The 15,349-nt window shown below is 44.9% G+C and overlaps 1 protein-coding gene across 5 annotated transcripts in view; it reads right to left on the bottom strand.

Moving 5' to 3' along the window:
- Positions 1 to 15,349, bottom strand: part of MEI1 (meiotic double-stranded break formation protein 1) — a 237,512-nt gene that overhangs the window by 108,496 nt on the left and 113,667 nt on the right. For 4 of the 5 annotated variants that reach the window (XR_014454370.1, XM_083156559.1, XM_083156560.1 and 1 more), the window contains one exon: positions 8,690 to 8,787. The exons of the other annotated variant lie outside the window; for it this stretch is intronic. Coding sequence is in view for 3 of the 4 variants with exons in the window: in XM_083156559.1 (XP_083012685.1) it covers positions 8,690 to 8,787 (98 nt within the window). In the remaining variant the exon portion in view is untranslated. The remainder of the gene's footprint in view (positions 1 to 8,689; positions 8,788 to 15,349) is intronic. 5 annotated transcript variants of the gene reach the window in all.

Below are 15,349 nucleotides of genomic sequence, written 5' to 3'. Positions count from 1 at the left end.
TTAAAAATGATGGCCTCCCTGTTGGTATTATTGACTGATTTCTGTGCTCTTTTTAGAGATCTATTGCTGTATCCATGATCTTCAAGTCAATTACTTAGTTCCTTGCATTGTTGTTTGAAAATGCAGTCATCTGACACATTTCTTCAGAGTCTAAGGAATTCCCCTTTGGGGATATTTTCAATGGTTGGGGGAAAATGATGACTCATCTGATGTAGCACGCTGTTGGTAGCGGTGCTTTTACTAAACAGTTTTGTTTCAAGATTACCATTGATTCCTTTATAGATTTTAAGGTCCAGGAATGAAATCTCGGTATTGCTTATTTCAGAGATGAGCCTCAAGTTCAAATCATTTCTGTTCAGCTCGTTCAAGAAATCACCCAGAAGGCTTCTGCTGCCATCCCATATAAGCATAATGTCGTCGATATATCGACTCCACATGCTGATATGCTGTGAATATTTCTCGTATGTCTCAGAAAAAAAAAATATTTTTCCCACCAGCCTAAGTATAAATTTGCATACGTGGGTGCACATGCTGCCCCCATCGTAGTTCCCTTTGTCTGAAAGAAAAATTTATCATCAAAGGTAAAGAAATTGAAGTTAAGAACAAAGTTCATGAGTTCCAGTAAAAAATCTTGGAATGGTCCATACTCCTCCATGTTCAAAAAATATTGCACAGCATTGAATCCTCTGTTGTGATCTATGCTGGTGTATAGGGATTCTAAAACTAATCTAACCAGCAGTTGATCCTCCTCCAAACTGATGTCGTGTACTTTTTAAAAAATATCAGTTGTGTCACGGATGTATGAGGGAAGTTCTAGAACATGTTTTTTTAGGTGGAGAAAAATAAATATATTCGCCTTTTCGGATAGGCATCCTATTCCCGAAACAATAGGTCTGCCAGGTGGTGTAGTTGGATTTTTATGAACCTTTGGGAGTAAGTACAGTGTGGCAATTTTGGGGTTCTCCATCCATAGGTATTCATACTCCTTTTTGGTAATTGCTCCTTCTTGTAGACCTCTCTTGAGTATTGTCTCATATTTGGATTGTATTATCCCAAGAGGATTCAGCATGATTGGTCTATAACATTGCGTGTTGTTCAATTGTTTATATGCTTCAGTTGTGTACATATCCTTTGGCAGTGGCGTAAGTGTGTCCCAGTAGCCTGGAGGCAAGATGAATATTGTTGCCCCCCCACACACACACAACGATATTCAAAATATATATAGTCTGTTATGAAATATATATTATATACTGTGTAGGAGACAGGGCGGCACTCCAAAAAAGCACAAGTCCCAGCAGGGATGCAGTAGATGACAGCGGTGCCCTCCGTAGCTTGGCTCCGGTGTGGAGACAAGGATATGCAGGGGGGAGGCGCGGTGGCACTCGCAATATAGGAATAAACACACAGAGGCAGTAGTATCCCAACGTTTCGTGGCCGTGTCGCCACTTTATCAAGGTGCCATATATACTGTGTATATGTGTATATATATATATATATATACATACATACATACATACATACAGAGAGAGAACACATACATACATACATACATACATACAGAGAGAGAACACATACATACATACATACATACAGAGAGAGAACACATACATACAGAGAGAGAACACATACATACATACATACATACATACAGAGAGAGAACACATACATATATATTTCAGAACTCCAGAAGTGATTTTGATGGCTTTCAATTAATGGATTTAAACTGGCAGTGGTGGAGAGGGGCCCCCTTGAGAGCAGGAGCCCAGCGGCAGATGACTCCATTGCCTCCCAGAGTTCTGCCTCTGTCCTTTGGCCAAATCACTACGTTTCCCCCTTTATCGGAGTGTTTAATGACCACATCTTGCCAACTTCGGATATTTTTGAGACCCAACCATTCTTCCATTGTGAGATTGTACGGAATTTTATGCAATTTGCGATTTTATATGAATCTTATCAAATTCTTTTGAAACTAGATTTGTGAAGATCCCTACCTCTGGACATATTGAGTCATGTGAGGTGAAGGTTGATTTTTTTTTCTTACAGGTACGTCTTTTTTCTGTTGTTCCTGTTGTCTGTTCGTTTAATTCGGCCAAATGTTCCTCTAGGTTAGCCAGTGCCAAAATGTCTTCCTCTGTAAGATCCGTACTGTTTATGTCTCTCCAGGCTTGAGGTCTATTGGCAAAAACATTGTTTTAAAGTAGTTTGCGACCAAAAAGTTTTAGATCCTTCTCCAGATTGAATTTGTTTAAGTTGTTGGTAGGAGAGAAAGATAACCCTTTTTTGAGGATATTGGTCTCTGTATCAGACATCAGAGTATGATATGAAAGGTTAATAATTTGTAGTGTGTCCCCTATTGGTCCTTCCTTACCCGGATCAGATATCGGTCCGGGATTGGGGGCCCCCATCTTCCTCTTTGACCTTCTTTTTTTCCCTTTGTGTTTATTTGAAAACCACGTGGGTTTGGGGATTCTCTAAAAAAAAACTGATCTTTGGGCTTGGCTTGAGCTATCTTGAGGATAACTACTTTCTTCACCTGAGCAGTCTAGCTCAGAAGAAGAAGAATTATATTTGTAGATATTATTGAGTGAGTTCTTGGGGGTTCTCCACTTATTCCCTCTCCAAGCAAAAATCTGACCTGTAGAGAAGTCCTTATCTCTCCAGAACTTGCTCTTCTTTTTTTCGCTCAATAATGGTTTGTTCGTATTTATCCAGATCCTTTTTATGTTGTTCAAAGTAATTTTGGAAGGTAGTGTCCTTCTCCCACTTCTCGAGTTTTTGGCTTAGGATGCCAATTTCCTTTTTGTATTCCTCTAGAATCAAATGGTCATTTTGAGAAGGATATTCGTGAGGTCATGTGCACACTTCAGAAGGCACGTCTCCCATTCAGTTTTTAATGCTTCTGTGGCTAGAGGGAAAGCTGGAAAGACTTTTGAACCTGAATGCCAATGTGAGTTTAATACTCTAACCTCTGCCTAATTGCCGATTTAATGATGTATTTAGCAGATTTACTGAACTGTCAATTATACTAAAGCTTTGTTTAACTGTGTTAAGAAGACACATTGTATCAACAAGTTATATGTGATGGTTCAATTTGATGGTGCATCACAGATGTTACATTGTACTTCTACTTGAAATACTGCATGCTAGTATGGCTATGAATTTCATATATAAATAACCTTAATGCCGTGTTACAGAGAAATCATTATTGCTTGATTGTCTAAGGGCTAACAACTTTGTTAAGCAGAGTTGCAGTTTCTATACATATTTGTTATAGGAGATGTGGTTACATTTGCACTGAATGAATTAATTATACGGTGGTTGTCTGTCTGTGCTCTTTACAAGTGTCTTGATTTTGAGATAAATAAATTATCCATGTAATTGTCTAATTAACGGACCTTACTACAACCTGACAGTTCTATCAAAGGGATAGAAAGTAATTTGCTGTGCATTTTTAATCTTTTTTTCTATGTAATTATTACCATTTTTATTAACATTCATATAAATGTACTAAAAGTTAAGTTTTAAATTTAAACAATTTTTCCTGACATATAGTTTCTCCCAATACACTTGTGCAAGTTACGAGTATATATTGTTAAGGAGTGCCCCCACACTTCTTTTTCTTCTGTATATTTGGACCTCTCCTCCTGCCAGCACCAGTGGACTCCAGCCCCCACGTATGCAGTGAGTAGTTCTGTACCCCTGCTGATAGTGGTAAGGCACCCCCCACTCAAATCCACAATCCCCCTCTATGATCCCTCTCTCTTCGCAATCCCTCTATCTTTCTATTTCTGCAATCACTCTCTTGCTCTGTGAACCCCCTCTCTCGCTGTGAACCCCCTCTCTCGCTATGCAAACCCCCTCTCTCTGTGATCCCCCTCTCTCTCCCTCTCTCTGCGATCCCTCCCTCTCTCTGCGATCCCCCCCTCTCTATTTCTCTCTCTGTGATCCCCTTCTCTCTCTCTCTACGATCTCGCTCCCTCTGCGATCCCCTCCCTCTCTGCGATCCCCCTCCCTCTCTGCAATCCCCCTCCCTCTCTGCAATCCCCCTCCCTCCCTCTCTGCAATCCCCCTCCCTCTCTCTCTGTAATCCCCCTCCCTCTCTCTCTGTGATCCCCCTCCCTCTCTCTGCGATCCCCCTACCTCTCTCTCTGCGATCCCCCTACCTCTCTCTCTGCGATCCCCCTACCTCTCTCTCTGCTATCCCCCTCCCTCTCTCTCAGCGATCCCCCTCACTCTCTCTCTGCGATCCCCCTCCCTCTCTGCGATTCACCCCTCTCTCTCTCTCTTTTTCTCTGCGATTCACCCCTCTCTCTCTCTCTTTTTCTCTGCGATTCACCCCTCTCTCTCTCTTTTTCTCTGCGATTCACCCCCCCCCCCTCTCTCTCTCTCTCTCTCTCTCTCTCTCTTTTTCTCTGCGATTCACCCCTCTCTTTTTCTCTGGGATTCCCCCCTCTCTTTTTCTCTGGGATTCCCCCCTCTATTTTTCTCTGGGATTCCCCCCCTCTCTTTTTCTCTGGGATTCCCCCCCTCTCTTTTTCTCTGGGATTCCACCCCTCACTTTTTCTCTGGGATTCCCCCCCCCTCTTTTTCTCTGCTATCCCCCCTCTCTTTTTCTCTGCGATCCACCCCTCGCTTTTTCTCTGCGATTCTGTTCTCTGTTGCTTTCTCTACGACCACCCCCCCCTCTCTGCAATCCATTTCTCCCTGTGCTACCTCTTTTTTAAAATAGTTCGGGGGTGGGGGGGGAATGTTGTTGTGTCTAGGGGGTGGCCTAACACTTAAATCTGGCATTGCCCATAATGCTCACCCCTGTAGCCAATTTGGCTCTCTTTCTCATGCCTCCCCCTATTCCCCCTCTAACGTCTCTCCCTATTCCTCCACTCATGTCTACCCAGGCAGGAGTCTATGCCAGGAGCAAGATGCTGAGGCCATGTGGGCCTGTGTGCTTTTAATGGTAGGGACAATTTTTAGGCCCAGCCCTATAGTGTGTGGTACAGAGCAGGAGAGGGCTACTGCTTTTGAGAAGGGCTGCTGTCCCAGATTTCCTGGGCTGGTTTTCCATAAAAATCTGCCCCTGCTACTAATGAAGGTTATGTGGAGGTTCTGGAATATGATAAGCTTGCCTGAAGAGTTTTCAGGGAACACTTGAAAGTTTGGAGGTTAGAGGAAAGTCTTAATGTGAATGGGATCTAATAATGATCTTGTGCAGAGCTGAGAGGTCTGGTGGGGATATATTTTGAGATAAGCAAAGTGATATATGTTGGAATAGTCAGGTTAATGGCCTTGAATGTGAGTACGAGTATTTTATATTTAATTTCATAAGGCCCTTTGTCCCATTAGCCAGTGCAAACTTCTGATTTCTGTAAAAAGACTGATGGAGCACCTCTCTTTAAGCGGGGGTTGGGTGGTCGGATCGCCAACCGCCAGAAGAGGACGCACACGCACGAGGGGCATGCGTGTCTCCTTCCAATGGAGCCTCACCACCATCTTGCTACCGGTCCCTGCCGAATGCCCCCACCTCCCCGCACCCCCTTCCTAACCCTGCCCATCTCCCTGAAGTGGAGACAGGCAGGGTTCACATCCCCCGCCACCTGGAAACTGGGACGCGCGTCCCAGTCAGATGGAGCACCATCTCACCAGCGGGGGCATTCTGGCGAGCCCCACTCCATCTGTACCCATCTTTCTCTGTAAATGTTTATTAGAAATCTAGGTGTATTTCATGATATGAAAATCTGAAAGGGTTCAATTCCCACTTTTCTTATGTTGCACAATATTTACTAGAAGTTTACTTTAAGTAACCTTGGGGTGATTCAGTCCTGATATCGGTCAGAATTTGGCCCCCGAATCAATGGTTGTTAGCTATAGAAGGCAGGCAGAGCCAGATTAAGGTCTAAATGGGCCTGGAGCTGAAAATTATCAAGGGCCGATTATGCGCAATAAAAGGGGTTGTGACCAGCACTTAATAATGTGGGGGGCTTGACCAGTGTTCTGGTTGGGCGGTCTGCTCATGGGTCTCTATTTGTGTAAATACTTTCAACTGATTATATATGCCTGGAAAAAGCAGGAGGCTGGCATAGGAAAAATATAGGAAGATGCACCCGCAGGATGTCGATGTCCTAAAATCCTAAGATACTTGCGGGGTGAGGCGGCACTCCAGTCATAAAAAAAACACTGAAAGACAAAACTTGATAGACAACATTTCAGCACCTTTTATGTGGTCATCTAAGTTTACCACACCATATACCGGGATTATTAATAATATAGCAGCCTAGTAGGTAGAGAAAATAAACTACTAGGTAGGTAGGCAGGCAGGCAGGCAGGCAGCAGCACTGCCAGTGGTCACCTCAAAAGGTAGTTATATTACACCAGTAGCTTTATGCAGTGCACCAGCAGAATTTATATAATAATTAATTTTATATTAGGTACTGCTTGGCAGTGGCACTCAGTGGCACACGTCAGTGCACCAGCAGCATGGAATTATTTTTTACAGTCCCACACAGCACAAGTATTATTTTTTTATTAAATTAGATATAGCAGCCTAGTATGTACTAGGTAGGTACACTAGGTAGGCAGAAGCACTGCCAGTGGCAACAGTGGACTGAGTAACTAAATAATACTGGCAAATTCAGTGCAGGCAGCACCAGTGGACTATATATATAATATAATTAATTTAATTATTCATATATAATATAATATTACAGGCACAGCACAGCACCAGAGGTAGGCCCTAGCACAGAGGAGACAGTAGTACTACAGGTACACAGTTAGACTGTTCTCCTAAGCAGAGAGGAGAACAGAGTACACAGCAGCACTGAGGGAGACCGCCCCAGCGAAAAAAATAATTAATTACAGCACAGCACACCAGAGGTAGACTGCACAGAGGAGACAGTAGTACTACAAGTACACAGTTAGACTACACAGCAGCACTGAGAGACAGCACCAGCGATTGAAAAATATTGCGCTCAAGGTCAAGCTCAAGTTTAAGCCCCAGCAGCAGCACCAACACACCCTCTCCCAACCCACTACTTGACTGGAGTGAAGATGGCGGGCGCGGCAGCCGCTTTTAAAGCCTCGTGAAATCCGGCGCCGGGAGATGACGTTCTGACCACGGACCGAGTCAGGCGGGAATCTGATGACGTCCGTGTGGGCTCGGATCTACGGAATCCGAGTCTGCACATCTCTAATTCAGAGCAATGCAGGTCCCGGCTATTTGAAATAATACCCCTTTCACACCAGAAAATGCAGGGATTTACCCGGGCTGGCCCCTATTACACCAGCCTAGTTCCTGCATTTTCTGGTCTGAGGAGAGAAAACTACCCCCCCCCCCTCCTTTAAACTTTAGGGGTAGTTAACCTGCATTATCTTCGGAACCAATTGACCCATTTACATGTGGGCTTCGAATGATTTTCAAATGATTTTGGTCCTGTGAAACTTGGCCATTTGATTCCAGAGAAATCTGTTCTCAAACAACATGAACAGCCATGAAATGACATTTCAAACATGAAAAAATCGGTTTACCCGCAATATCTCTAGAACCAATGAACCCATATGGACCAACCTGGTATCAGATTGAAGGCCCAGCAATTTGAGTTAGACTGAGATCAACCTCGAGCTTCTGAGATGCCGTTGGAACCAGGTGGGGGTCGGAATTAGCAGGTCTCATGTTATCCTATGGGGAAAACGTTCCAGCTTTGCCTGGCGGTATCTCCGGTTCCCGGGGGGCTAGCAACGCGGGGCCAGGCTTGTTGGAAAGCCCTGACCCTCAGCTATAAAATGGGCCTATTTAGAGAGTGGGCCTGGAGCTGTAGCTCCATCAGCCCCATTGTTAATCCGGCTCTGAAGGCAGGTGATCATTAACAACTGAATACAACTATTCCACCCACAACAATGTGTAAGGTATCAGTAAAAAAACTAAATCAATTAACTACAAAAGAAGATTCTGTACTGTGGGACGCAGCAGCTTCGTCAAACACAGTGGAGCGATGTTTTACATTTGCGCATGGGTCTGAGGGGCAGATTTATTAAGCTCGGTGAAGTGATAAAGTGTCTGTTTTTTTATCACCAACCAATCAGCTCCTAACTATGAAGTTACAGGCTTGGTTTGAAAAATGACAGGTAGGAGCTGATTGGCCAGTGATAAAAAAACAGACACTTTATCACTTCACCAAGCTTAATAAATCTGCCCCTCAGTCACACTGTGCATGCATACCGATTTTACGGATAGTGGTTACAATCATAGATCTAGAACCATTGAAATGGGAGGCCTTATTCAGACATATAATCTGCACAATGAACTGATGCAAGTTTCAATCGTGTGTCTTAAGATTCACAAAACGATATTTCAATGTTCACTGATGAAAGTAGACATATGAGTCCTTCTGCATTTTTTTCGCATTGATGTACACCTGGAAACGGAATTGTAGCAGAATTTCCAAAAAGTTGCAGACACAACTGCGGCAAAAGTTGCAGCTGCAGCTGTGTCTCTGACATTTTGTGCTTCTTGAATGCAACCCATGATGTGTATAATAAGATATTCCTCTGTTCTTGTATGTCATATCTAATTAATATTAAGAGACAAAAAATGGATGATTGCAAAGCCAAATTATGTTGAGACTGGTAAAACAACAATGTGTACGGTCAATCTCTCATATTAGTTTATTGTCTATACTGTAACTCAAATTAAAATTACCTTTCTGAGAGTTGGTCTCTGCTGCTGTCATCACTTCCCATAGAGTGCCACATAAGTAGCACAGAAAATTAGAACAAGCATTGCTCAGACTAGTATTCCTTAAAATATAAAATAAACTCTATTAGTACAATTCATGTTTTAAGTTGCCTCACTGCTTAGTGGTTTCAATAATATGCAATTGTGGATACGCTTAAAGATGTTAAGTATATTATATTTACTGTACTAAAAAGGATGTGTCAGATTCATAGGATTCTGCGTTCAAATTGTACTTTTCAAATTCATCTTTAACTCTTTACAGTATTTTCCCATATAATTTGCCTAAAGGCATTGTGAATAAATATACATTCAGTCCTGATTTAAGAAAAGTATCCCTACTTGGTGCACTATGGAGCAAGTTCTTAGGCATAATATGAATATAAATTTGACAGATACAGTATTTGAGAGTTTTAGAGACATATATTTTTTGTAAGTGGTGTTGCTGCAATTTAAATAACTTGATTAGCATTATAATTGTTAAATGTGTCCTCCACTGCAGACAATTACAGTTTCCATGTGAAGAACAGCATTCTCTATAGCAGAATTTACAAATCCGTGGCATAAACAGCATATAACATCTAGGGTGACATTCTATGCATAGGCGAATCTAGAATTATGGTAATGGGTGGTCCCAGAGCTACAGTAGAGGGACCTATGCGCGGCGTAGCCGCGCGTCAAAAGGGGGTGTGGCTTCATGGGAAGGAGGCGTGGCATCACAAAAAGGGTGTGGTATTACACTTTAGACCATACAGAGTAATGCCCATTACACATTTGAGCAAACTCCGTAATACCCATTGCACATAAAGCCACACGCCGTAATGCCCATTACACATAAGGCCACACACCATAATGCCCATTACACATTGTGCCACATGTCATGATGCCCATTACATATTTGCCACATAAGTGCTGCTTACCTACGTGCTCATTGCTAGGGGGTTCTTGCTTGATGGCACCATAGTACCCATTACACATGATGCCGCACACCATAGTACCCATTACACATGATGCCGCACACCATAGTACCCATTACACATGATGCCGCACACCATAGTACCCATTACACATGATGCCGCGCACCATAGTACCCATTACACATGATGCCGCACACCATAGTACCCATTACACATGATGCCGCACACCATAGTACCCATTACACATGATGCCGCGCACCATAGTACCCATTACACATGATGCTGCACACATAATGCCCCTTACACATGATGCTGCACACATAATGCCCCTTACACATGATGCTGCACACCGTAATGCCCCTTACACATAATGCTGCACACATAATGCCCCTTACACATGAGGCTGCACACCGTAATGCCCCTTACACATTAAGCGACACATTATGCGTAATGCCCCCACATACCGCCACTTATAGCGTCCCTTAAGCAATGCCCCCAAAAGTGCCACTTTACTGTAAATTTTTATATGAGCCTTCGCTGCTGCTGCAGGGAGAGATGGAGAGCGGTGCAGCTGCTTCTATGGGGAGAGGAGCAGAGCGCAGCGCAGAGCATGTTCCCACTCCCCTCCTGGTGCCCCCTCTAGCCGAGGGGACATTTGAAATATTGTGCGCGCTGTTGTTGTGCGTGACGTCGGGGGAGCACGCCGGGCGCCGGCACCACATGATTAAAGGGGGGGCGGGCTGAGGTGAAAGCGGGGAGAAGAATTGGAGCGGAAGCTGCAGGGGTGACAGTCATTGACAGCTGGGCAGAGAGCAGGGGGCTGCCCGGCTGTATTCAGAGCACTGCAGGTCACGGCTGTTTGAAATAATACCTCTTTCACAACAGAAAATGCAGGGATTTACCCGGGAATATGGTCCAGGATCATACAGGGACATTCCCAGGCTACACCAGCCTAGTCCCTGCATTTTCTGGTGTGAGGGGGAGAGACAACCACTCCCCTCTCCCTACCCCCATTTAATCAACCAGCTATATTTTCGGAACCAACTGACCCATTTACATGAGACCAGTCTCATATTGAAGAACTTTTGAGTTGGCTTTGAATGATTTTGGTCCCGTGAAACTGGGCTGTTCCAGAGAAATCTGCCCTCAAAGAACATAAACAGTCATGAAATTACATTTAAGAAATGAAAAAAAAAAAAAAAAAAACGGTTTAACCTCAATATCCCTGGAACCAATTAACCCATATGGATCCAGCCTGGTATCAGATTAAAGGCCTAGCGATTTGGGTTCAACTGAGATCAATCTTGAGCTTCAGTGATGCCGAAGGGGGAACTGGCAGCCGTTGAACTGGGTGGGGGTCGGAATTAGCAGGTCCCATGTTATCCTATAGGGAAAACATTCCAGCTTTGCCTGGCCGTATCTCTGGTTTCCAGGGGGCTAGAGACACGGGGCTGGGCTCGTTGGAAAGCCCCATCCCTCAGCTACAAAATAGGCTAATGGGTGGTCCTGTGCACCCCCGGACCACCCCCTAGATTCGCCTATGATTCTATGGGATGAGATTTTTAGACTTTTGCGAATTTTCTCGCAAAAACGTCCGAAATCGCATTTTTTTACATTTTCGCATATTTAATGAGCTCCAAAAATGTGAAAAAAATGCGATTTTTGCCAACAAGTTGGACACACTGGAAATGCGATGGCTGCTTTTCGCAGCACATCGCATCCAGATGTTTTCACATGGAAAAGTATACAAATCGCATATTTAATGGTATGCGATTTGTATAAAGTGTGACTATAATTCGCCCAAAAATCAGACCAGGTTCTGATGGGCGAATTAGGCAGAAACCTGCACAGATCGCAATGTTCTGTGCAGGTTTCTGGTGAAAAAAAAAAAACTAAACAGTTAAAATAAAAAAAAACGAGCGCGGGGTCCCCCCGCCCGAGCATAACCAGCCCCGGGCTCATTGAGCCGGTGCTGGTGACATAAAATCAGGGTCCCCGACAAATAGGGGTCCCCTTGATTTAATGAAACCAGCACCAGGCTCAAGGTCCGGCGCTGGTTCCCAAAATACGGGGGACAAAATGACTAGGGGTCCCCCGTATTTTAAGAACCAGCACCGGACCCAACCAGCCAGCAGGGTAATGCCACAGCCGGGGGACACTTATTATATAAGGTCCCGCGGCCAAAGCATTATCCCCGTGGCTGGTCAGCATGGGCAGGGGTCCTGGGGAAGTGGGGACCCCCCCAATGAAGGGGTCCCCCCCCTCCAGGACTTAACAGCCCATGCTGAAAGTCCGGGGCTGTCCCCGATGCCCCTGGGCGGTGGGCATCGGGCTGATGGATTGTGTAAAAAAAAGAAGATAAACTATTGTTTTCTACTGGCGAACTATGAGTCCCAGCAAGCCTACCCCGCATGCTGGGACTTGGAGAACCACAAGTCCCAGCATGCGGGGCATTAAAGGGCCCGCTGGCACTTGTAGTTCTACAGTACAAAAAATAGTTAAATAAAACACACTGACACCCTGAAAAATAAAAGTTTAATACATACACAGCCCACACACACTGATACTTACCTACCTTGAGCCCGCAGGTCGGTCCCTGGATCCAGGCTCCGGGGCTCCAGGGCAGAAGAGTCCGGTTCCGGGGCCTTGGTCCTGGTTCCGGGGCTGGTCCTGGGGTTCCGGGGCTCCAGGGCAGAAGAGTCCGGTTCCGGGGCCTTGGTCCTGGTTCCGGGGCTTGTCCTGGGGTTCCGGGGCTGTTCCAGGGGGCCAGGATCCGATGAAGTCCACAGGGGTACCTGAGGAAGGAAATCCTACTAATGCTTTGGCCACGGGACCTTATATAATAAGTGTCCCCCGGCTGTGGCATTACCCTGCTGGCTGGTTGGGTCCGGTGCTGGTTCTTAAAATACGGGGGACCCCTAGTCATTTTGTCCCCCGTATTTTGGGAACCAGCGCCGGACCTTGAGCCTGGTTTCATTAAATCAAGGGGACCCCTATTTGTCGGGGACCCTGATTTTATGTCACCAGCACCGGCTCAATGAGCCCGGGGCTGGTTATGCTCGGGCGGGGACCCCGCGCTCGTTTTTTTTTTTTTTTTTATTTGCGCTTTCCTGCAAACATGCGATTTTCAGACATGAAAATCGCACATTTTCAGGACTAAAGACATCGCACCACCTCGCACCTATTCGCACTATTTGGCCCGTTTTTCGCATCTCATTAAATATGCGAAAAACGGGCCAATCTTGCGATTTGAAAAAGTGCGAAGTGGTGCGATAAAAAAAACGCGCATTTATCTCATCCCATAGAATGTCACCCCTAATGTGGTAATTTAGATCTGACATTTGGTTCTTCAAATAATAATCTTTTGTAAAAAGTATGTGGCCTAACTACAAGGGGTATGGCCTAACCAGATATGCCATCCTTGTGAATCACGCCGTGTCACGGCTAAGGTTAGTTGTGAACCTGAAAAACGTTGTTAAGGATGTTAGTTGTGAACCTGGATGAAGACGAGCTGCCAGTGGGCTGGAGTAGCGAGGACAGAAGCTAGCGGGTTTAATATAAGACTTGTGCATAAGACGACACAGGTTAACAGTCTTTGGCTAGAATGACTTGAGTTGGGGACACCAGCAATGCAGAAATACTGGAATCAGCAGAGCAGGATTCCAAATGAGTTGACCTGGGGACACCAGCGATGGAGGAATACTGGAAGACGTGAAACTGTTTATCAGCAGAGCAGGATTTTCAGATGACTGAAGCTGGGGACACCAGCACTGCAGGAAAGTCTTTATGGATAAATACAGGGGATGACAGCAAATACAGGATAGTCTTCATGACTGGATGCTGGGGATGCCAGCAATGCAGGAAAGTCTTTATGACTGGATGCCAGCAATGTGCATGTACTTAGCAGAATGTGAGTCTTCGCTAAACTCCTTGGCGAGTCTAACTGAACATCAGTATTCACCAGGGACCCCCGCAAGGAGGTTTGGACTTAGCTGCATTTGAACAGCATGCCACGGCCCCTCACTAGAGGCACTCACATTTGAGCTAAGAGGAATGGCTGAGGATAGCATGCACTAGCAGAACAGGATAGTCAGCTTGAGCTGGGGATTCTAGCAGGTCAGGAAAGATGAGTGGCTTCTTGCTGGGGACACCAGCAGATCAGGATAGACGGTTATCTAGAGCTGGGGATACCAGCAGATCAGGATAGCTGAGTGGCTTCCGGCTGGGGACACCAACAGCGCAGGATAGCTTGAGGCTGGGGATTCAAGCAATGCAGGAAAGCCAGATAGCTTGAGGCTGGGAAATCCAGTAATGCAGGAGAGCCGGGTATGTTGAGGCTGGAGATTCCAGCAATGCAGGAGAGCCAGGTAGCTTGAAGCTGGGGATACCAGCAATGCAGGAGAGCCAGGTAGCTTGAGGCTGGGGATTCCAGCGATGCAGGAGAGCTAGATAGCTTGAGGCTGGAGATTTGGGTGTGGAATAGGGGTCATGGTGAATGTAACTAAGCCCCTTGCGGGCACGGTGGCTCGCTACGCGAGCCACCTATTCTATTCTCCCTCTACCCCTTTGCTCCCTCTGCCCCTTTACACATTAAGCCACACAGAAGTAATGCACCTTGCACATTACGACAGAAAGTAGTGCCCCCTATTCACATTATGTCACATACACATTTCTATGTTATTATTGTGTTCAGGCATTTCAGGTACACAATCAGTCCAGTGATCAAGATTAACCAAATAAGTATAAAAATTGTTTTTCAATTAGAATTCTGCCCTTGGGGTAATCTATCCTACAATCGACACCCAGTCCTGCAGTAATGTGTCTTTACAGAGGCAAAACTGTAAGCTACATATTGGCCCTTATTCTGGTTCACTCGCAAAGGCAAATTCCTTCTCAAATGGACAAAACCATGTGCACTGCAGGTGGGGTAGATGTAACGTGCTGAGAGAATTAGATTTGGGTGGGGTTTTTCTTCAAAGTGAGATCTATATTGCAGTGTAAAAATAAAGCAGTCAGTATTTTCCCTGCACAGAAACAAAATAACTCACCCAAATATAATTCTCTCTACACCTGTTACATCTGCCCCCCCTGCAGTGCACATGGTTTTGTCCATTTGAGAAGGAATTTGCCTTTGTGAGTGAACCAGAATAATGACCATTGTCTATGTTTCTTCCAAATGCAAATCTTTACACATTACAGGTAACACACAGGTTAGATTTTTTTTGATTAGCATATTAATATGATTGACGCAAGTATTCATAATCTCATGGCATGAAGGGGGAAATTTACTAAAATGTGTATTCTACTTTACATGTGATGTTGCTATGGGCAACCATTAGCACCCTCTGGAAGATAGTAGACAGAATCTCATTGGTTGCCCATAGCAACATCACATGTGAAGTAGAATACACATTTTTGTAAATTCCCCCCTTAATGCCATGAGATTATGAATACTTGCGTCAATCATATTAATATGCTAATTCAAAAATCTAGATCGTTCCCGGACCGTCCGTTTTGTACTATGCGATGCGCGCTCCCGCGCATCACATAGTACGGTACAAAAAGTATGTGCTGCACATACTTTTTGTACTAGCTAAACATCGTATCGGATCGCATTGCATGCACTAGGCATGCACTAGGCATGCGATCCGATACGATGCATGCTAATTAAGACCCAAACGGATCCGTTTAACGGACCGTGTATGGGCAC

The sequence above is a fragment of the Crinia signifera genome, chromosome 8 (assembly GCF_055691185.1).
Source record: "Crinia signifera chromosome 8, ASM5569118v1, whole genome shotgun sequence".
NCBI classification, from domain to species: domain Eukaryota; kingdom Metazoa; phylum Chordata; class Amphibia; order Anura; family Myobatrachidae; genus Crinia; species Crinia signifera.
This window is presented reverse-complemented; position numbering and strand designations above follow the sequence as displayed.